Genomic DNA, 24,591 nt, shown 5'->3' with positions numbered 1-24,591 from the left:
AAGAGTTTGTCTTTGGTCTGACAAAACACTTATCTCTCTAACTTTTTCTTAGTCATCAGAAACTTAACATAAAGAATAAAACATCATATCCAACAAAAGCAAGGAAAACAACTTACTGTAGTGAAAGCCTTCCAGAATAACCTGAATCTGTCAGTAGCCATAATCGTGACGCATTGCTGCTGATTCTTGACTCCTGCCTTTAAAAAATGCCTCAGCTGACTGGCACATAATCTAACTGCAGTGTGATGCTGCCATCATTGCTGGGATGGCGACATGTCACATGTTTCTTACCGCCCTTCCTATTCCTGTCAGTGTACTCAAAACTGTAAAAAAAAAAAAACAAACTAAAAAAATACAACTAGGCAGCTTCTATCCTCTCTATCTCATGTTTTCACTGAACCAGTCAACAGTTGGTTCCATACTGGTGGTGTTTTAGTTTCAAGTGTCAAGTGACTTGACCTTGTTCCTGTTGTTGTTGCAGGTTGAGTCATAGGAAGTACAGCCTAGGTCGCCCAGACCAGCGGGACCTGAGTGAGAACCTGGCTGCCACCCAGGGCCTGGCCAACATGATCACTGAGGCCCAGAGACTCTTCCAGGTATAAAAACTGACAAACTGCACCACAGACAGAAAAAAACCCACACCAGACTGTTTTTTATTATTATTATTATAGAAATCATGTGTAAGGTAAAGAGACAGAATTAACAGAAAAGTGTTAACATGTAACAAAATCCTCTTTGTAGCTTCCAGAGTTTTGGCCCAGTCAGAGTTTAAGTACTGCAGGCACTAACGAGGACTCTCACTCTGAGGAGGGAGGACGACCAGCTTCCCCCAGTCAGAGCGAAGCTGAGGAGGAGCAGGAGGAGAGAAGGAGCAAGTTGCAGCTGAGCACCCAGCAACTCCTGAAGGAGGCCAGAGAAAAGAGCCGAGGCTGGGAGAGCCACCCAGCCCCAGAGCATGTGGAGCTGGCCTTCAAGAGGGTAAGTGTAGAGGGGAGAGAGGGAGTTAAAATTAGCAAGGAGATGTTTCTATCCAGTGGAGTCTGCTGGGTCTTAATAGTTATGAAAAGTTGCTAATTCCAGAGGGATTACAATTAGTAGCATGTTTTCTGTGTGTCAGTGATGTTGCAAAGGTCCTTCCGGTGTATAATTAACAAGCTCATGGAGAGTTTTTAGACCTCTTTATAATGACATGCTATACTATGAGCTTTTCATTTTACTGCTGCAACTTATATAATATATAATAATAAATATAAATATTATATAATAATATTTATAATATAATATTTTATTTTTTTTTAATTATTTTTTTTAATGCCATGCTATACTATGACATTTTTTGCAACATAATGTACTGTAACTTTTTTTTGACATTCTACACTTTGAAATCTTTTGACTTTCTTTACTATGACATTTTGGTGTCCTTTTTATGGCATACTATACTTCGACATTTTTGCAAAATACTAAACTTTAACATTTTTTACATAATATGTCATTTTTAAATATGGCATACTATAGTGTGACATTTTTTGAGTGACTCTACTATGACATTACTGTACAAAGTACCATTTATTCTTACAAACAGTTGTTTGACTTCTTCCACTTTACAATTTGCTTTGATATGGAAATCAATGAAAAGATTTGTGAAGGTCAATAGGGGAAAAACAGTCTAAATTAATTTAGGGTCTCAGTGCAATGTCCAAATTACCTGTGTCTGAGGTTCGGTCAGTTGAGGGCAGGAGGTAATGGATTTTATCTTTAATACTTATAATTTTATCTTTAAAGAAACGCACAAAGTCATCGCTGCTGAGGGCTAAAGGAATAGAAGGCTCTATAGAGCTGTGACTCTGTGAAGTCACAGCTCTATAGAAAAAAACTCTGTTTTAAGACTGTCCTGCCAGACTAAATGAGACTGCAGTAATACTGCATGTTGTCAAAAAAGCATAAAATAGTCATAGAATAGTATGCTGTCCCAATGAGTATAAAAAGTGTAATTGAATAGAATGTCATCCAAAATGGCAAAAAAAAGTGACAGTGTACTATGTCTTTCATAATTACATAAAACCATAATAATACTGCAAATCATCCAAAATGGCATGAAAAAATCATGATATAGTTTCCTGTCCAAATTGGCATGAAAAATATCACAGTGTAGTATTTCGTCCAAAATGCCATAAAAACATCATAGTCTACGTTGTTGTCCAAAATGTCATAAAAACGCATCATAAAGAATGTCGTCCAAAATGGCATGAAAATGTCTTAGTATAGTATGTTGTCCAAAATGGCATGAGAACATCATACGATAGTATGTCATCTAAAATGTCATAAAAACGTCAAAGTATAGTATGTTGTCGATATATGACGTCAAAAAAGCCAAAGTATATTATTTCATCCAAAATGACAGGAAAAACTTCACAGTATAGTATGACGTACAAAATGGCATTAAAAAATTATAGAATAGTATTTCGTCCAAAATGGCATTAAAACAACATAGTGTAGTGTGTCATCCAATAATGGCATAAAAATGTCTTAGTATAGCTTGTCGTACAAAATGGCATGAAAATTATCATAGTACAGTATTTTGTCCAAAATAGCACAAAAAGGTCATAGTACACTATGTCGTCCAAAATGGCAAGGAAAAAAAACCTAGAATAATATGTTGTCCAAACTGGCACTAACCAGATGTTGTAGTATAAAGTATGTCATGCATAATGTCATAAACACGTCATAGTATAGTCCAGGGGTACTCAACTAAAATTTAAAGAGGTCCAGCTCTTAAAACTTCTCCCAGAAAAGGTCGGAACTTCATTATGTCTGTCATATAGCATCAACAACGTACAATTCAATATCATTTCAACAATCATTATAGTCAATTTTAAACAATTTTAACATACGGACACATTATGGCGCTTGTATAGAAAACAAATAGCTGCCTTTACATAAATAAAATTAGTCCCAACACAATGAACATAAGGCCTATTTTACAAGTAAAAGAAAACGGACCATAATCCTTTTGAATAAAATATATGCCCTATTTTAGAGAAAATGCACATAAAGCTTTGAAAAATCTCCTTTTTTCCACTTTCTTTTCTACTTCCCTTCATTTCCTAGCAAAATAAAATCAAGGCTTTCATTTCAAGTGAAATAACCAGTATCTCAAGTAAAAAGTAAGATAAGTGTGAACAGTGTGGAGCAGTCTCTTTATCTCTTTTTAAATTATTTTCTACTTTCCTTACTTTGGAGCAGGCCATATCTTCTCACTTACCCCACATCTCTCTCTCTCTTTCTCTTGTGTAGCAGCAACAGTCAATTTGATTAGCTAGTTTGAGACGGTAAATGCTTACCATATTAACTGGAGTAGTGGCGCCCATGAAAAAAAATAATCTCAACAATAATAATCCACTGAGATTATTGTTGGCCACAGGTACAGATAGGATGGCATTTTGGTCCACACCCGGACCGAGGTCCACCAGTGAGTGATGCTTTGTATAGTATGTCATCCAAAATCACACAAATAACATCATAATATAGTATGACCTTAAAAATGGCACAAAAAATGTCATAGCATACTGTATCATCCAAAATAGCAAAATAAACATTCTCAGTATAGTATGTTGTCCAAAATGGCATGAAAAATGTCACAGTATAGCATGTTTTCCAAAATGGCATGAAACTGTGATAGTACGGTATGTTGTCTAAAACGGCACAAAAAACTACATAGTATAGTGTGTTGTCTAAGACGGCATTAAAGCATCATAGTATAGCATGGTGTCCAAAATGGCCGAAAAAATGTCATAATATACTATGTCATCAAAACTGGCAGAAAAACATCATAGTTTAGTATGGCATGTAAAATAGCACAAAAAAAAATCAGTTTGGTATGTCATGTAAAATGGCACAAAAAAATTCATAGTATACTATGTTGTACAAAATGGCATGAAAATGTCACAGTATAGTATGCCGTCCAAAACATCACAAAATTGTCATGGTATAATATTTCATCAAAACTTGCAAAAAACACCAGAGTATATTATGTTGTCTACTATATAATTTTCTGCAATTTTTTTAACAAGCTATAATATGATGTTTTTGGCATTTCTTTCATCTTTCTTTACAATGATGTGATTCGACATGCTATTTCTCTTTCTTTTTTTAACACGTTTTTTGTCATATTTTGCCGTTTTTGATTTGATTTTTCAGCATGCTATTCTTTGGATGTTTTGGCTGTTTTTGCAAGATCCTGTGCAATGGCGTGACACAACATGATATTTTATGTAATTTACTGTGATTTTCAGCAGTTTTTAGGACATATTATGTTTTGACATTTTTGCCATACTATAGCCTTGCATTTTTGGTGGAATTTTCAACATGCTATTTCATGAGGGTTTTTTCCCTTTTTTTTGCAAAATCCTTTGCTATGGCGTGTGTCCATGTGCTATTTTATGTGGTTTACTGTGTTTTTTTAGCAGTTTTTTGGACATGTCATATTTTGACATTTTTGCCTTACTATAGCCTTGCCTTTTTGGTGGATTTTTCAACATATAATTTTATGGTTTTTGTGGCCGGTGTTGCAAAATCCTTTGCTATGGTGTACCTCAGTGTGCTATTTTATGTGGTTTACTGTGGTTTTCAGCAGTTTTTTGGACATGTCATATTTTGACATTTTTGCCATAATATAACCCTTGCCTTTTTGGTGAATTTTTCAACATGCTATTTTATAGGGTTTGGGGCCTTTTTTGCAAAATCCTTTCCTATGGTGTCCCTCAACACACTGTTTTATGTGGTTTACTGTGGTTTTTAGCAGTTTCTTAGACATGTCATATTTTGACATTTTTGCCTTACTATAGCCTTGCCTTTTGGGTGGATTTTTCAACATGCTATTTAATGGATTTTTTGTCCGTTTTTGCAAAATCCTTTGCTATGGCGTGCCTCAGTATGCTATTTTATGTGGTTTAATGTGGTTTTTAGCAGTTTTTTGGACATGTCATATTTTGACATTCTTGCTTTTTTGGTGGATTTTTCAAAATACTATTTAATGGGTTTTTTGGCAGTTTTTGCAAAATCCTTTACCATGGCGTGCCACAACACGCTCTTTTATGTGGTTTGCTGTGGCGTACCTGAGTGTGCTATTTGTTGTGGTTTAATGTGGTTTTTAGCAGTTTTTTGGACATGTCATATTTTGACATTTTTGCCTTACTATAGCCTTGCCTTTTTGGTGGATTTTTCAACATGCTATTTAATGGGTTTTTTGGCCGTTTTTGCAAAATCCTTTGCTATGGCGTGCCTCAGTGTGCTATTTTATGTGGTTTACTGTGGTTTTTAGCAGTTTTTTGGAAATGTCATATTTTGACATTTTTGCCTTACTATAGCCTTGCCTTTTTGGTGGATTTTTCAACATGCTATTTAATGGGTTTTTTGTCCGTTTTTGCAAAATCCTTTGCTATGGTGTACCTCAGTGTGCTATTTTATGTGGTTTAATGTGTTTTTTAGCAGTTTTTTGGACATGTCATATTTTGACATTTTTGCCTTACTATAGCCTTGCCTTTTTGGTGGATTTTTCAACATGCTATTTAATGGGTTTTTTGGCAATTTTTGCAAAATCCTTTGCTATGGCATGCCTCAACACGCTGTTTTATGTGGTTTACTGTGGTTTTTTAGCAGTTTTTTGGAAATGTCATATTTTGACATTTTTGCCTTACTATAGCCTTGCCTTTTTGGTGGATTTTTCAACATTCTATTTAATGGGTTTTTTGGCTGTTTTTGTAAAATCCTTTGCTATGGCGTACCTCAGTGTGATATTTTATGTGGTTTACTGTGGTTTTTAGCAGTTTTTTGGACATGTCATATTTTGACATTTTTGCCTTACTATAGCCTTGCCTTTTTGGTGGATTTTTCAACATGCTATTTAATGTTTTTTTTGGCCATTTTTGCAAAATCATATGCTATGGCATGCCTCAACACGCTCTTTCATGTGGTTTACTGTGGTTTTTAGCAATTTTTTGGAGATGTCATATTTTGACATTTTTGCCTTACTATAGCCTTGCCTTTTTGGTGGATTTTTCAACATGCTATTTAATGGGTTTTTTGGCAATTTTTGCAAAATCCTTTGCTATAGCGTGCCTCCACACGCTCTTTTATGTGGTTTACTGTGGTTTTTAGCAGTTTTTTGGAAATGTCATATTTTGACATTTTGTCTTATTATAGCTTTGCCTTTTTGGTGGTTTTTTCAACATGCTATTTAATGGGTTTTTTGGCTGTTTTGCAAAATCCTTTGCTATGGCGTGCCTCAACATGCTGTTTTATGTGGTTTACTGTGGTTTTTAGCAGTTTTTGAAATGTCATATTTTGACATTTTTGCCTTACTATAGCCTTACCTTTTGGTGGATTTTTCAACATGCTATTTAATGGTTTTTTTGACTGTTTTTGCAAATTCCTTTGCTATGGCGTGCCTCCACACGCTCTTTTATGTGGTTTACTGTGGTTTTTAGCAGTTTTTTGGACGTGTCATATTTTGACATTTTTGCCTTACTATAGCCTTGCCTTTTTGGTGGATTTTTCAACATGCTATTTAATGTTGTTTTTGGGCGTGTTTGCAAAATCCTTTGCGATGGCGTGCCTCCACACGCTCTTATATGTGGTTTACTGTGGGTTTTAGCAATTTTTTGGACATGTCATATTTTGACATTTTTGCCTTACTATAGCCTTGCCTTTTTGGTGGATTTTTCAACATGCTATTTAATGGGTTTTTTTGGCTGTTTTTGCAAAATCCTTTGCTATGGTGTGCCTTAACATGCTGTTTTATTTGGTTTACTGTGGTTTTAGCAGTTTTTTGGAAATGTCATATTTTGACATTTTTGCCTTACTATAGCCTTGCCTTTTTGGTGGATTTTTCAACATGCCATTTAATGGGTTTTTTTGGCTGTTTTTGCAAAATCCTTTGCTATGGCGTGCCTCAGTGTGCTATTTTATGTGGTTTACTGTGGTTTTTAGCAGTTTTTTGGAGATGTCATATTTGGACATTTTTGCCTTACTATAGCCTTGCCTTTTTGGTGGATTTTTCAACATGCTATTTAATGGGTTTTTTGGCTGTTTTGCAAAATCCTTTGCTATGGCGTGCCTCAACATGCTTTTTATGTGGTTTACTGTGGTTTTTAGTAGTTTTTTGAAATGTCATATTTTGACATTTTTGCCTTTACTATAGCCTTGCCTTTTGGTGGATTTTTCAACATGCTATTTAATGGGTTTTTGGCTGTTTTTGCAAAATCCTTTGCTATGGCGTGCCTCAACATGCTATTTTATGTGGTTTACTGTGGTTTTTAGCAGTTTTTGAAATGTCATATTTTGACATTTTTGCCTTACTATAGCCTTGCCTTTTTGGTGGATTTTTCAACATGGTATTTAATGGTTTTTTTGGCTGTTTTTGTAGAATCCTTTGCTATGGCGTGCCTCAACACGCTCTTTTATGTGGTTTACTGTGGTTTTTAGCAGTTTTTTGGAAATGTCATATTTTGACATTTTTGCCTTACTATAGCCTTGCCTTTTTGGTGGATTTTTCAAGATGCGATTTAATGTGTTTTTTGGCCATTTTTGCAAAATCCTTTGCTATGGCGTGCCTCAACACGCTCTTATATGTGGTTTACTGTGGTTTTTAGCAGTTTTTTGGAAATGTCATATTTTGACATTTTTGCCTTTACTATAGCCTTGCCTTTTTGGTGGATTTTTCAACATGCTATTTAATGGGTTTTTGGCTGTTTTGCAAAATCCTTTGCTATGGCGTGCCTCAACATGCTCTTTTATGTGGTTTACTGTGGTTTTAGCAGTTTTTTGAAATGTCATATTTTGACATTTTTGCCTTTACTATAGCCTTGCCTTTTGGTGGATTTTTCAACATGCTATTTAATGGTTTTTTATTGTTTTTGCAAAATCCTTTGCTATGGCGTGCCTCAACATGCTATTTTATGTGGTTTACTGTGGTTTTTAGCAGTTTTTTGGAAATGTCATATTTTGACATTTTTGCCTTACTATAGCCTTGCCTTTTTGGTGGATTTTTCAACATGCTATTTAATGGTTTTTTTGACTGTTTTTGCAAAATCCTTTGCTATGGCGTGCCTCAGTATGCTATTTTATGTGGTTTACTGTGGTTTTTAGCAGTTTTTTGGAAATGTCATATTTTGACATTTTTGCCTTACTATAGCCTTGCCTTTTTGGTGGATTTTTCAACATGCTATTTAATGGACTTTTTGGCCGTTTTTGCAAAATCCTTTGCTATGGCATGCCTTAACATGCTATTTTATGTGGTTTACTGTGGTTTTTAGCAGTTTTTTGGAAATGTCATATTTTGACATTTTTGCCTTACTATAGCCTTGCCTTTTTGGTGGATTTTTCAACATGCTATTTAATGGTTTTTTTTGGGCGTGTTTGCAAAATGCTTTGCGATGGCGTGCCTCCACATGCTCTTATATGTGGTTTACTGTGGTTTTTAGCAGTTTTTTGGACAGGTCATATTTTGACATTTTTGCCTTACTATAGCCTTGCCTTTTGGGTGGATTTTTCAACATGCTATTTAATGGGTTTTTGGCTGTTTTGCAACATCCTTTGCTATGGCGTGCCTCAGTGTGCTATTTTATGTGGTTTACTGTGGTTTTTAGCAGTTTTTTTGGAAATGTCATATTTTGACATTTTTGCCTTACTATAGCCTTGCTTTTTTGGTGGATTTTTTAACATGCTATTTAATGGGTTTTTTGGCAATTTTTGCAAAATCCTTTGCTATGACGTGCCTCAACATGCTCTTTTATGTGGTTTACTGTGGTTTTTAGCAGTTTTTTGGAAATGTCATATTTTGACATTTTTGCCTTACTATAGCCTTGCCTTTTGGTGGATTTTTCAACATGCTATTTAATGGGTTTTTTGGCTGTTTTTGCAAAATCCTTTGCTATGGCATGCCTTAACATGCTATTTTATGTGGTTTACTGTGGTTTTTAGCAGTTTTTTGGAAATGTCATATTTTGACATTTTTGCCTTACTATAGCCTTTGCCTTTTTGGTGGATTTTTCAACATGCTATTTAATGGTTTTTTGGCTGTTTTGCAAAATCCTTTGCTATGGCGTGCCTCAACATGCTATTTTATGTGGTTTACTGTGGTTTTTAGCAGTTTTTGGAAATGTCATATTTTGACATTTTTGCCTTTACTATAGCCTTGCCTTTTTGGTGGATTTTTCAACATGCTATTTAATGGGTTTTTGGCTGTTTTTGCAAAATCCTTTGCTATGTATGCGCCTTAACATGCTATTTTATGTGGTTTACTGTGGTTTTTAGCAGTTTTTTGGAAATGTCATATTTTGACATTTTTGCCTTACTATAGCCTTGCCTTTTTGGTGGATTTTTTAACATGCTATTTAATGGGTTTTGGCTGTTTTTGCAAAATCCTTTGCTATGGCATGCCTCAACATGCTATTTTATGTGGTTTACTGTGGTTTTAGCAGTTTTTTGAAATGTCATATTTTGACATTTTTGCCTTTACTATAGCCTTGCCTTTTTGGTGGATTTTTCAACATGCTATTTGGTGGGTTTTTTGGCCGTTTTTTCAATATCCTTTGCTATGGCATGCCTTAACACGCTGTTTTATGTGGTTCACTGTGGTTTTAGTAGTTTTTGAAATGTCATATTTTGACATTTTTGCCTTTACTATAGCCTTACCTTTTGGTGGATTTTTCAACATGCTATTTAATGGGTTTTTTGGCTGTTTTTGCAAAATCCTTTGCTATGGCATGCCTTAACATGCTATTTTATGTGGTTTACTGTGGTTTTTAGCAGTTTTTTGGAAATGTCATATTTTGACATTTTTGCCTTACTATAGCCTTGCCTTTTTGGTGGATTTTTCAACATGCTATTTAATGGGTTCTTTGGCTATTTTTGCAAAATCCTTTGCTATGGCATGCCTTAACATGCTATTTTATGTGGTTTACTGTGGTTTTTAGCAGTTTTTTGGAAATGTCATATTTTGACATTTTTGCCTTTACTATAGCCTTGCCTTTTGGTGGATTTTTCAACATGCTATTTAATGGTTTTTTGGCTGTTTTTGCAAAATCCTTTGCTATGGCGTGCCTCAACATGCTATTTTATGTGGTTTACTGTGGTTTTTAGCAGTTTTTGAAATGTCATATTTTGACATTTTTGCCTTTACTATAGCCTTGCCTTTTTGGTGGATTTTTCAACATTCTATTTAATGGTTTTTTTAGCTGTTTTTGCAAAATCCTTTGCTATGGCGTGCCTCAACACGCTCTTTTATGTGGTTTACTGTGGTTTTTAGCAGTTTTTTGGAAATGTCATATTTTGACATTTTTGCCTTACTATAGCCTTGCCTTTTTGGTGGATTTTTCAACATGCTATTTAATGGGTTTTTTGGCTGTTTTTGCAAAATCCTTTGCTATGGCATGCCTTAACATGCTATTTTATGTGGTTTACTGTGGTTTTAGCAGTTTTTTGAAATGTCATATTTTGACATTTTTGCCTTACTATAGCCTTGCCTTTTTGGTGGATTTTTCAACATTCTATTTAATGGGTTTTTTGGCCGTTTTTGCAAAATCCTTTGCTATGGCATGCCTCAACACGCTCTTATATGTGGTTTACTGTGGTTTTTAGCAGTTTTTTGGAAATGTCATATTTTGACATTTTTGCCTTTACTATAGCCTTGCCTTTTTGGTGGATTTTTCAACATGCTATTTAATGGGTTTTTTGGCTGTTTTGCAAAATCCTTTGCTATGGCGTGCCTCAACATGCTATTTTATGTGGTTTACTGTGGTTTTTAGCAGTTTTCTGGAGATGTCATATTTTGACATTTTTGCCTTACTATAGCCTTGCTTTATTGGTGGATTTTTCAAGATGCTATTTAATGGGTTTTTTGGCAGTTTTTGCAAAATCCTTTGCTATGGCGTGCCTCAGTGTGCTATTTTATGTGGTTTACTGTGGTTTTTAGCAGTTTTTTGGAAATGTCATATTTTGACATTTTTGCCTTACTATAGCCTTGCCTTTTTGGTGGATTTTTCAACATGCTATTTAATGGGTTTTTTGGCTGTTTTTGCAAAATCCTTTGCTATGGCGTGCCTCAACACGCTCTTTTATGTGGTTTACTGTGGTTTTTAGCAGTTTTTTGGAAATGTCATATTTTGACATTTTTGCCTTACTATAGCCTTGCCTTTTTGGTGGATTTTTCAACATGCTATTTAATGTTTTTTTGGCCATTTTTGCAAAATCCTTTGCTATGGCGTGCCTCCACACGCTCTTATATGTGGTTTACTGTGGTTTTTAGCAGTTTTTTGGAAATGTCATATTTTGACATTTTTGCCTTACTATAGCCTTGCCTTTTTGGTGGATTTTTCAACATGCTATTTAATGGGTTTTTTGGCTGTTTTTGCAAAATACTTTGCTATGGCGTGCCTCAACATGCTATTTTATGTGGTTTACTGTGGTTTTTAGCAGTTTTTTGGAAATGTCATATTTTGACATTTTTGCCTTACTATAGCCTTGCCTTTTTGGTGGATTTTTCAACATGCTATTTAATGGGTTTTTTGGCTGTTTTTGCAAAATCCTTTGCTATGGCGTGCCTTAACATGCTATTTTATGTGGTTTACTGTGGTTTTTAGCAGTTTTTTGGAAATGTCATATTTGACATTTTTGCCTTTACTATAGCCTTGCCTTTTTGTTGGATTTTTCAACATGCTATTTAATGTTGTTTTTGGGCGTGTTTGCAAAATCCTTTGCGATGGCGTGCCTCAACACGCTCTTTTATGTGGTTTACTGTGGTTTTTAGCAGTTTTTTGGAAATGTCATATTTTGACATTTTTGCCTTACTATAGCCTTGCCTTTTTGGTGGATTTTTCAACATGGTATTTAATGGGTTTTTTGGCTGTTTTTGCAAAATCCTTTGCTATGGCGTGCCTTAACATGCTGTTTTATTTGGTTTACTGTGGTTTTTAGCAGTTTTTTGGAAATGTCATATTTTGACATTTTTGCCTTACTATAGCCTTGCCTTTTTGGTGGATTTTTCAACATGCTATTTAATGGGTTTTTTGGCTGTTTTTGCAAAATCCTTTGCTATGGCGTGCCTCAGCACGCTCTTTTATGTGGTTTACTGTGGTTTTTAGCAGTTTTTGAAATGTCATATTTTGACATTTTTGCCTTTACTATAGCCTTGCCTTTTGGTGGATTTTTCAACATGCTATTTAATGGTTTTTTGGCTGTTTTTGCAAAATCCTTTGCTATGGCATGCCTCAACATGCTATTTTATTTGGTTTACTGTGGTTTTTAGCAGTTTTTTGGAAATGTCATATTTTGACATTTTTGCCTTACTATAGCCTTGCCTTTTTGGTGGATTTTTCAACATGCTATTTAATGGGTTTTTTGGCTGTTTTTGCAAAATCCTTTGCTATGGCGTGCCTTAACATGCTGTTTTATGTGGTTTACTGTGGTTTTTAGCAGTTTTTTGGAAATGTCATATTTTGACATTTTTGCCTTACTATAGCCTTGCCTTTTTTGGTGGATTTTTCAACATGCTATTTAATGGTTTTTTTGGCTGTTTTTGCAAAATCCTTTGCTATGGCGTGCCTCAGTATGCTATTTTATGTGGTTTAATGTGGTTTTTAGTAGTTTTTGAAATGTCATATTTTGACATTTTTGCCTTACTATAGCCTTGCCTTTTTGGTGGATTTTTCAACATGGTATTTAATGGGTTTTTGGCCGTTTTTGCAAAATCCTTTGCTATGGCGTGCATCAGTATGCTATTTTATGTGGTTTAATGTGATTTTAGCAGTTTTTTGGACATGTCATATTTTGACATTTTTGCCTTACTATAGCCTTGCCTTTTTGGTGGATTTTTCAACATGCTATTTAATGGGGTTTTTGGCTGTTTTTGCAAAATCCTTTTGCTATGGCATGCCTCAACATGCTATTTTATGTGGTTTACTGTGGTTTTTAGCAGTTTTTTGGAAATGTCATATTTTGACATTTTTGCCTTACTATAGCCCTGCCCTTTTGGTGGATTTTTCAACATGCTATTTAATGGGTTTTTTGGCTGTTTTTGCAAAATCCTTTGCTATGGCGTGCCTTAACATGCTGTTTTATGTGGTTTACTGTGGTTTTTAGCAGTTTTTTGGAAATGTCATATTTTGACATTTTTGCCTTACTATAGCCTTGCCTTTTTGGTGGATTTTTCAACATGGTATTTAATGGGTTTTTGGCCGTTTTTGCAAAATCCTTTGCTATGGCGTGCCTCAACACGCTCTTTTATGTGGTTTACTGTGGTTTTTAGCAGTTTTTTGGAAATGTCATATTTTGACATTTTTGCCTTACTATAGCCTTGCCTTTTTGGTGGATTTTTCAACATGCTATTTAATGGGTTTTTTGGCTGTTTTTGCAAAATCCTTTGCTATGGCATGCCTTAACATGCTGTTTTATGTGGTTTACTGTGGTTTTTAGCAGTTTTTTGGAAATGTCATATTTTGACATTTTTGCCTTACTATAGCCTTACCTTTTGGTGGATTTTTCAACATGCTATTTAATGGTTTTTTTGACTGTTTTTGCAAATTCCTTTGCTATGGCGTGCCTCAGCATGCTACTTTATGTGGTTTACTGTGGTTTTTAGCAGTTTTTTGGAGATGTCATATTTGGACATTTTTGCCTTACTATAGCCTTGCCTTTTTGGTGGATTTTTCAACATGCTATTTAATGGGTTTTTGGCTGTTTTTGAAAAATACTTTGCTATGGCATGCCTCAACATGCTGTTTTATTTGGTTTACTGTGGTTTTTAGCAGTTTTTTGGAAATGTCATATTTTGACATTTTTGCCTTACTATAGCCTTGCCTTTTTGGTGGATTTTTCAACATGCTATTTAATGGGTTTTTTTGGCTGTTTTTGCAAAATCCTTTGCTATGGCGTGCCTCAGTGTGCTATTTTATGTGGTTTACTGTGGTTTTTAGCAGTTTTTTGGAAATGTCATATTTTGACATTTTTGCCTTACTATAGCCTTGCCTTTTTGGTGGATTTTTCAACATGCTATTTAATGGGTTTTTTGGCTGTTTTTGCAAAATCCTTTGCTATGGCGTGCCTCAACACGCTGTTTTATGTAGTTTACTGTGGTTTTTAGCAGTTTTTTGGAAATGTCATATTTTGACATTTTTGCCTTACTATAGCCTTGCCTTTTTGGTGGATTTTTCAACATGCTATTTAATGTGTTTTTTGGCTGTTTTTGTAAAATCCTTTGCTATGGCGTGCCTCAACACGCTCTTTTATGTGGTTTACTGTGGTTTTTAGTAGTTTTTGAAATGTCATATTTTGACATTTTTGCCTTTACTATAGCCTTGCCTTTTTGGTGGATTTTTCAACATGCTATTTAATGGCTTTTTTGGCTGTTTTTGCAAAATCCTTTGCTATGGCATGCCTTAACATGCTATTTTATGTGGTTTACTGTGGTTTTTAGCAGTTTTTTGGAAATGTCATATTTTGACATTTTTGCCTTACTATAGCCTTACCTTTTGGTGGATTTTTCAACATGCTATTTAATGGTTTTTTGGCTGTTTTTGCAAAATCCTTTGCTATGGCGTGCCTTAACATGCTATTTTATGTGGTTTACTGTGGTTTTTAGCAGTTTTTTGGAAATGTCATATTTTGACATTTTTGCCTTACTATAGCCTTGCCTTTTTGGTGGATTTTTCAAGATACTATTTAATGGGTTTCTTGTTAGTTTTTGCAAAATCCTTTGCTATGGCGTGTCTCAACATGCGGTTTTGTGTAGTTTACCGTGTTTTCAGCAGTTTTTTCGAAATGTCATATTTTGACATTTTTGCCTTACTATAGCCTTGCCTTTTTGGTGGATTTTTCAACATGCTATTTAATGGTTTTTTTTGGGCGTGTTTGCAAAATGCTTTGCGATGGCATGCCTTAACATGCTATTTTATGTGGTTTACTGTCGTTTTTAGCAGTTTTTTGAACATGTCATATTTTGACATTTTTGCCTTACTATAGCCTTGCCTTTTTGGTGGATTTTTCAACATGCTATTTAATGGGTTTTTTGGCTGTTTTTGCAAAATCCTTTGCTATGGCATGCCTCAACATGTTGTTTTATGTGGTTTACTGTGGTTTTTAGCAGTTTTTGAAATGTCATATTTTGACATTTTTGCCTTACTATAGCCTTGCCTTTTTGGTGGATTTTTCAACATGCTATTTAATGGGGTTTTTGGCTGTTTTTGTAAAATCCTTTGCTATGGCATGCCTCAACGTGCTCTTTTATGTGGTTTACTGTGGTTTTTAGCAGTTTTCTGGAGATGTCATATTTTGACATTTTTGCCATACTATAGCCTTGCCTTTTTGGTGGATTTTTCAACATGCTATTTAATGGTTTTTGGCTGTTTTGCAAAATCCTTTGCTATGGCGTGCCTCAACATGCTATTTTATGTGGTTTACTGTGGTTTTAGTAGTTTTTGAAATGTCATATTTTGACATTTTTGCCTTTACTATAGCCTTGCCTTTTTGGTGGATTTTTCAACATGCTATTTAATGGGTTTTTTGGCTGTTTTTGCAAAATCCTTTGCTGTGGCATGCCTTAACATGCTGTTTTATTTGGTTTACTGTGGTTTTTAGCAGTTTTTTGGAAATGTCATATTTTGACATTTTTGCCTTACTATAGCCTTGCCTTTTTGGTGGATTTTTCAACATGCTATTTAATGGTTTTTTGGCTGTTTTTGCAAAATCCTTTGCTATGTATGCCTTTAACATGCTGTTTTATGTGGTTTACTGTGGTTTTAGTAGTTTTTGGAAATGTCATATTTTGACATTTTTGCCTTTACTATAGCCTTGCCTTTTTGGTGGATTTTTCAACATGCTATTTAATGGTTTTTTGGCTGTTTTTGCAAAATGCTTTGCGATGGCGTGCCTCCACATGCTCTTATATGTGGTTTACTGTGGTTTTTAGCAGTTTCTTAGACATGTCATATTTTGACATTTTTGCCTTACTATAGCCTTGCCTTTTGGGTGGATTTTTCAACATGCTATTTAATGGTTTTTTGGCTGTTTTTGCAAAATCCTTTGCTATGGCGTGCCTCAACATGCGTTTATGTGGTTTACTGTGGTTCTTAGCAGTTTTTTAGAAATGTCATATTTTGACATTTTTGCCTTACTATAGCCTTGCCTTTTTGGTGGATTTTTCAACATGCTATTTAATGGGTTTTTTGGCTGTTTTTGCAAAATCCTTTGCTATGGCATGCCTCAACATGCTGTTTTATGTGGTTTACTGTGGTTTTTAGCAGTTTTTTGGAAATGTCATATTTTGACATTTTTGCCTTACTATAGCCTTGCCTTTTTGGTGGATTTTTCAACATGGTATTTAATTGTTTTTTTGGCTGTGTTTTTAGAATCCTTTGCTATAGCGTGCCTCAGTATGCTATTTTATGTGGTTTACTGTGGTTTTTAGCAGTTTTTTGGAAATGTCATATTTTGACATTTTGCCTTTACTATAGCCTTGCCTTTTTGGTGGATTTTTCAACATGCTATTTAATGGGTTTTTTGGCTGTTTTTGCAAAATCCTTTGCTATGGCGTGCCGTAACATGCTCTTTTATGTGGTTTACTGTGGTTTTTAGCAGTTTTTTGGAAATGTCATATTTTGACATTTTTGCCTTACTATAGCCTTGCCTTTTTGGTGGATTTTTCAACATGCTATTTAATGGTTTTTTTGACTGTTTTTGCAAAATCCTTTGCTATGGCGTGCCTCAACATGCTATTTTATGTGGTTTACTGTGGTTTTTAGTAGTTTTTGAAATGTCATATTTTGACATTTTTGCCTTACTATAGCCTTGCCTTTTTGGTGGATTTTTCAACATGCTATTTAATGGGTTTTTTGGCTGTTTTTGCAAAATCCTTTGCTATGGCGTGCCTTAACATGCTGTTTTATTTGGTTTACTGTGGTTTTTAGCAGTTTTTTGGAAATGTCATATTTTGACATTTTTGCCTTACTATAGCCTTGCCTTTTTGGTGGATTTTTCAACATGCTATTTAATGGGTTTTTTGGCTGTTTTTGCAAAATCCTTTGCTATGGTGTGCCTCAACGTGCTCTTTTATGTGGTTTACTGTGGTTTTAGCAGGTTTTTGAAATGTCATATTTTGACATTTTTGCCTTACTATAGCCTTGCCTTTTTGGTGGATTTTTCAACATGCTATTTAATGGTTTTTTTGACTGTTTTTGCAAAATCCTTTGCTATGGCGTGCCTCAGTATGCTCTTTTATGTGGTTTACTGTGGTTTTTAGCAGTTTTTTGGAAATGTCATATTTTGACATTTTTGCCTTACTATAGCCTTGCCTTTTTGGTGGATTTTTCAACATGCTATTTAATGGGTTTTTTGGCTGTTTTGCAACATCCTTTGCTATGGCGTGCCTCAGTGTGCTATTTTATGTGGTTTACTGTGGTTTTTAGCAGTTTTTTGGAAATGTCATATTTTGACATTTTTGCCTTACTATAGCCTTGCCTTTTTGGTGGATTTTTCAACATGCTATTTAATGGGTTTTTTGGCTGTTTTTGCAAAATCCTTTGCTATGGCGTGCCTCAACATGCTCTTTTATGTGGTTTACTGTGGTTTTTAGCAGTTTTTTGGAAATGTCATATTTTGACATTTTTGCCTTACTATAGCCTTGCCTTTTTGGTGGATTTTTCAACATGCTATTTAATGGGTTTTTTGGCTGTTTTTGCAAAATCCTTTGCTATGGCGTGCCTTAACATGCTGTTTTATGTGGTTTACTGTGGTTTTTAGCAGTTTTTGAAATGTCATATTTTGACATTTTTGCCTTACTATAGCCTTGCCTTTTTGGTGGATTTTTCAAGATGGTATTTAATGGCTTTTTTGGCCGTTTTTGCAAAATCCTTTGCTATGGCGTGCCTCAACACGCTCTTTTATGTGGTTTACTGTGGTTTTTAGCAGTTTTTTGGAAATGTCATATTTTGACATTTTGCCTTTACTATAGCCTTGCCTTTTGGTGGATTTTTCAACATGCTATTTAATGGTTTTTTGGCTGTTTTTGCAAAATCCTTTGCTATGGCGCCTCAACACGCTATTTTATGTGGTTTACTGTGGTTTTTAGCAGTTTTTTGGACATGTCATATTTTGACATTTTTGCCTTACTATAGCCTTGCCTTTTTGGTGGATTTTTCAACATGCTATTTAATGGGTTTTTTGGCCGTTTTTGCAAAATCCTTTGCTATGGCGTGCCTCAACACGCTCTTTTATGTGGTTTACTGTGGTTTTTAGCAGTTTTTTGGAAATGTCATATTTTGACATTTTTGCCTTACTATAGCCTTGCCTTTTTGGTGGATTTTTCAACATGGTATTTAATGGTTTTTTTGGCAATTTTTGCAAAATCCTTTGCTATGGCGTGCCTCAACATGCTCTTTTATGTGGTTTACTGTGGTTTATAGCAGTTTTTTGGAAATGTCATATTTTGACATTTTTGCCTTACTATAGCCTTGCCTTTTTGGTGGATTTTTCAACATGCTTTTTTATGGGTTTTTTGGCCATTTTTACAAAGTCCTTTGCTATGGTGTGCATCAGTGTGCTATTTTATGTGGTTTAATGTGTTTTTTAGCAGTTTTTTGGACATGTCATATTTTGACATTTTTGCCTTACTATAGCCTTGCCTTTTTGGTGGATTTTTCAACATGCTATTTAGTGGTTTTTTTGGCTGTTTTTGCAAAATCCTTTGCTATGGCGTGCCTCAGTGTGCTATTTTATGTGGTTTAATGTGGTTTTTAGCAGTTTTTTGGAAATGTCATATTTTGACATTTTTGCCTTACTATAGCCTTGCCTTTTTGGTGGATTTTTCAACATGCTATTTAATGGGTTTTTTGGCAATTTTTGCAAAATCCTTTGCTATGTATGCCTCAGAACATGCTCTTTTATGTGGTTTACTGTGGTTTTTAGCAGTTTTTTGGAAATGTCATATTTTGACATTTTTGCCTTACTATAGCCTTGCCTTTTTGGTGGATTTTTCAAGATGGTATTTAATGGCTTTTTTGGCCGTTTTTGCAAAATCCTTTGCTATGGCGTGCATCAGTATGCTATTTTATGTGGTTTACTGTGGTTTTTAGCAGTTTTTTGGAAATGTCATATTTTGACATTTTTGCCTTACTATAGCCTTGCCTTTTTGGTGGATTTTTCAACATGCTATTTAATGGTTTTTTTGACTGTTTTTGCAAAATCCTTTGCTATGGCGTGCCTCAGTATGCTCTTTTATGTGGTTTACTGTGGTTTTTAGCAGTTTTTTGGAAATGTCATATTTTGACATTTTTGCCTTACTATAGCCTTGCCTTTTTGGTGGATTTTTCAACATGGTATTTAATGGTTTTTTTGGCTGTTTTTGCAAAATCCTTTGCTATGGCGTGCCTCAGTGTGCTATTTTATGTGGTTTAATGTGGTTTATAGCAGTTTTTTGGAAATGTCATATTTTGACATTTTTGCCTTACTATAGCCTTGCCTTTTGGTGGATTTTTCAACATGCTATTTAATGGGTTTTTTGGCAAATTTTGCAAAATCATTTGCTATGGCGTGCCTCAACACGCTCTTTTATGTGGTTTACTGTAGATTTTAGCAGTTTTTTGGAAATGTCATATTTTGACATTTTTGCCTTACTATAGCCTTGCCTTTTTGGTGGATTTTTCAACATGCTATTTAATGGGTTTTTTGGCTGTTTTTGTAAAATCCTTTGCTATGGCGTGCCTCAGCATGCTCTTTTATGTGGTTTACTGTGGTTTTAGTAGTTTTTTGAAATGTCATATTTTGACATTTTTGCCTTTACTATAGCCTTGCCTTTTGGTGGATTTTTCAACATGGTATTTAATGGTTTTTTTGGCAATTTTTGCAAAATCCTTTGCTATGGCGTGCCTCAACATGCTCTTTTATGTGGTTTACTGTGGTTTTTAGCAGTTTTTTGGAAATGTCATATTTTGACATTTTTGCCTTACTATAGCCTTGCCTTTTTGGTGGATTTTTCAACATGCTTTTTTATGGGTTTTTTGGCCATTTTTACAAAGTCCTTTGCTATGGCGTGCATCAGTGTGCTATTTTATGTGGTTTAATGTGGTTTATAGCAGTTTTTTGGACATGTCATATTTTGACATTTTTGCCTTACTATAGCCTTGCCTTTTTGGTGGATTTTTCAACATGCTATTTAATGGTTTTTTTGACTGTTTTTGCAAAATCCTTTGCTATGGCGTGCCTCAGTATGCTATTTTATGTGGTTTAATGTGGTTTTTAGCAGTTTTTTGGAGATGTCATATTTTGACATTTTTGCCTTACTATAGCCTTGCCTTTTTGGTGGATTTTTCAACATGCTATTTAATGGGTTTTTTGGCAATTTTTGCAAAATCCTTTGCTATGGCGTGCCTCAACATGCTCTTTTATGTGGTTTACTGTGGTTTTTAGCAGTTTTTTGGAAATGTCATATTTTGACATTTTTGCCTTACTATAGCCTTGCCTTTTTGGTGGATTTTTCAACATGCTATTTAATGGGTTTTTTGGCTGTTTTTGTAAGATCCTTTGCTATGGCGTGCATCAGTGTGCTATTTTATGTGGTTTACTGTGGTTTTTAGCAGTTTTTTGGAAATGTCATATTTTGACATTTTTGCCTTACTATAGCCTTGCCTTTTTTTGGGATTTTTCAACATGCTATTTAATGGGTTTTTTGGCAATTTTTGCAAAATCCTTTGCTATAGCGTGCCTCCACACGCTCTTTTATGTGGTTTACTGTGGTTTTTAGCAGTTTTTTGGAAATGTCATATTTTGACATTTTTGCCTTACTATAGCCTTGCCTTTTTGGTGGATTTTTCAACATGCTATTTAATGGGTTTTTTGGCTGTTTTTGTAAGATCCTTTGCTATGGCGTGCATCAGTGTGCTATTTTATGTGGTTTACTGTGGTTTTTAGCAGTTTTTTGGAAATGTCATATTTTCACATTTTTGCCTTACTATAGCCTTGCCTTTTTGGTGGATTTTTCAACATGCTATTTAATGGTTTTTTTGACTGTTTTTGCAAAATCCTTTGCTATGGCGTGCCTCAAAACGCTCTTTTATGTGGTTTACTGTGGATTTTAGCAGTTTTTTGGAAATGTCATATTTTGACATTTTTGCCTTACTATAGCCTTGCCTTTTGGTGGATTTTTCAACATGGTATTTAATGGCTTTTTGTCCGTTTTGCAAAATCCTTTGCTATGGCGTGCCTCAAAACGCTTCTTTATGTGGTTTACTGTGGATTTTAGCAGTTTTTTGAAATGTCATATTTTGACATTTTTGCCTTACTATAGCCTTTGCCTTTTGGTGGATTTTTCAACATGCTATTTAATGGGTTTTTTGGCTGTTTTTGTAAAATCCTTTGCTATGGCGTGCCTCAGCACGCTCTTTTATGTGGTTTACTGTGGTTTTTAGCAGTTTTTTGGAAATGTCATATTTTGACATTTTTGCCTTACTATAGCCTTGCCTTTTTGGTGGATTTTTCAACATGCTATTTAATGGGTTTTTTGGCTGTTTTTGCAAAATCCTTTGCTATGGCGTGCCGTAACATGCTCTTTTATGTGGTTTACTGTGGTTTTTAGCAGTTTTTTGGAGATGTCATATTTTGACATTTTTGCCTTACTATAGCCTTGCCTTTTTGGTGGATTTTTCAACATGCTATTTGGTGGGTTTTTTGGCAATTTTGCAAAATCATTTGCTATGGCATGCCTCTACGCTTTTTATGTGGTTTAGTGTGGTTTTTAGCAGTTTTTGGACATGTCATATTTTGACATTTTTGCCTTTACTATAGCCTTGCCTTTTTGGTGGATTTTTCAACATGCTATTTAATGGGTTTTTGGCAAATTTTTGCAAAATCATTTGCTATGGCGTGCCTCAACACGCTCTTTTTATGTGGTTTACTGTGGTTTTTAGCAGTTTTTGGAAATGTCATATTTTGACATTTTTGCCTTTACTATAGCCTTTGCCTTTTTGGTGGATTTTTCAACATGGTATTTAATGGCTTTTTGTCCTGCTTTTTGCAAAATCCTTTGCTATATGTGCCTCAAAACGCTTTTTTATGTGGTTTACTGTGGATTTTAGCAGTTTTTTGAAATGTCATATTTTGACATTTTTGCCTTACTATAGCCTTGCCTTTTTGGTGGATTTTTCAACATGGTATTTAATGGTTTTTTTGGCTGTTTTTGTAAAATCCTTTGCTATGGCGTGCATCAGTATGCTATTTAATGTGGTTTAATGTGATTTTTGCAGTTTTTTGGAAATGTCATGTTTTGACATTTTTGCCTTACTATAGCCTTGCCTTTTTGGTGGATTTTTCAACATGCTATTTAATGGTTTTTTTGACTGTTTTTGCAAAATCCTTTGCTATGGCGTGCCTCAGTATGCCATTTAATGTGGTTTAATGTGGTTTTAGCAGTTTTTGGAGATGTCATATTTTGACATTTTTGCCTTACTATAGCCTTGCCTTTTTGGTGGATTTTTCAACATGCTATTTAATGGGTTTTTGGCAATTTTTGCAAAATCCTTTGCTATGGCGTGCCTCAACATGCTCTTTTATGTGGTTTAATGTGGTTTTTCGCAGTTTTTGGAAATGTCATATTTTGACATTTTGCCTTACTATAGCCTTGCCTTTTTGGTGGATTTTTCAACATGCTATTTAATGGGTTTTTTGGCTGTTTTTGTAAGATCCTTTGCTATGGCGTGCATCAGTGTGCTATTTTATGTGGTTTACTGTGGTTTTTAGCAGTTTTTTGGAAATGTCATATTTTCACATTTTTGCCTTACTATAGCCTTGCCTTTTTGGTGGATTTTTCAACATGCTATTTAATGGGTTTTTTGGCAATTTTTGCAAAATCCTTTGCTATGGTGTGCCTCAACACGCTCTTTTATGTGGTTTACTGTGGTTTTTAGCAGTTTTTTGGACATGTCATATTTTGACATTTTTGCCTTACTATAGCCTTGCCTTTTTGGTGGATTTTTCAACATGCTATTTAATGGGTTTTTTGGCTGTTTTTGTAAGATCCTTTGCTATGGCGTGCATCAGTATGCTATTTAATGTGGTTTACTGTGGTTTTTAGCAGTTTTTTGAAATGTCATATTTTCACATTTTTGCCTTTACTATAGCCTTGCCTTTTTGGTGGATTTTTCAACATGCTATTTAATGGTTTTTTTGACTGTTTTTGCAAAATCCTTTGCTATGGCGTGCCTCAAAACGCTCTTTTATGTGGTTTACTGTGGATTTTAGCAGTTTTTTGGAAATGTCATATTTTGACATTTTTGCCTTACTATAGCCTTGCCTTTTGGTGGATTTTTCAACATGGTATTTAATGGCTTTTTTGTCCGTTTTTGCAAAATCCTTTGCTATGGCGTGCCTCAAAACGCTCTTTTATGTGGTTTACTGTGGATTTTAGCAGTTTTTTGGAAATGTCATATTTTGACATTTTTGCCTTACTATAGCCTTGCCTTTTTGGTGGATTTTTCAACATGCTATTTAATGGGTTTTTTGGCTGTTTTTGTAAAATCCTTTGCTATGGCGTGCCTCAGCACGCTCTTTTATGTGGTTTACTGTGGTTTTTAGCAGTTTTTTGGAAATGTCATATTTTGACATTTTTGCCTTACTATAGCCTTGCCTTTTTGGTGGATTTTTCAACATGCTATTTAATGGGTTTTTTGGCTGTTTTTGCAAAATCCTTTGCTATGGCGTGCCGTAACATGCTCTTTTATGTGGTTTACTGTGGTTTTTAGCAGTTTTTTGGAGATGTCATATTTTGACATTTTTGCCTTACTATAGCCTTGCCTTTTTGGTGGATTTTTCAACATGCTATTTAATGGGTTTTTTGGCAATTTTTGCAAAATCATTTGCTATGGCATGCCTCTACGCGCTCTTTTATGTGGTTTAGTGTGGTTTTTAGCAGTTTTTTGGACATGTCATATTTTGACATTTTTGCCTTACTATAGCCTTGCCTTTTGGTGGATTTTTCAACATGCTATTTAATGGGTTTTTTGGCAAATTTTGCAAAATCATTTGCTATGGCGTGCCTCAACACGCTCTTTTATGTGGTTTACTGTGGTTTTTAGCAGTTTTTTGGAAATGTCATATTTTGACATTTTTGCCTTACTATAGCCTTGCCTTTTTGGTGGATTTTTCAACATGGTATTTAATGGCTTTTTTGTCCGTTTTTGCAAAATCCTTTGCTATGGCGTGCCTCAAAACGCTCTTTTATGTGGTTTACTGTGGATTTTAGCAGTTTTTTGGAAATGTCATATTTTGACATTTTTGCCTTACTATAGCCTTGCCTTTTTGGTGGATTTTTCAACATGGTATTTAATGGTTTTTTTGGCTGTTTTTGTAAAATCCTTTGCTATGGCGTGCATCAGTATGCTATTTAATGTGGTTTACTGTGGTTTTTAGCAGTTTTTTGGAAATGTCATGTTTTGACATTTTTGCCTTACTATAGCCTTGCCTTTTTGGTGGATTTTTCAACATGCTATTTAATGGTTTTTTTGACTGTTTTTGCAAAATCCTTTGCTATGGCGTGCCTCAGTATGCTATTTA

The 24,591-nt window shown here is 34.8% G+C and overlaps 1 protein-coding gene across 4 annotated transcripts in view; it reads left to right on the top strand.

The window, feature by feature from the left end:
- Nucleotides 1-24,591, top strand: part of LOC121952370 (rho GTPase-activating protein 7) — a 139,375-nt gene that overhangs the window by 100,421 nt on the left and 14,363 nt on the right. For all 4 annotated transcript variants that reach the window (XM_088088934.1, XM_088088933.1, XM_088088935.1 and 1 more), the window contains exons 13-14: nucleotides 482-596; nucleotides 742-978. In XM_088088934.1, the coding sequence (XP_087945060.1) occupies nucleotides 482-596; nucleotides 742-978 (352 nt within the window). The remainder of the gene's footprint in view (nucleotides 1-481; nucleotides 597-741; nucleotides 979-24,591) is intronic.

This window comes from Plectropomus leopardus, chromosome 15 (assembly GCF_026936395.1).
Source record: "Plectropomus leopardus strain MGB_pleo_1.0 chromosome 15, ASM2693639v1, whole genome shotgun sequence".
NCBI classification, from domain to species: Eukaryota; Metazoa; Chordata; class Actinopteri; order Perciformes; family Serranidae; genus Plectropomus; species Plectropomus leopardus.
The sequence above is the reverse complement of the archived record's forward strand: the minus strand, read 5'-3'. Positions and strand labels throughout refer to the sequence as shown.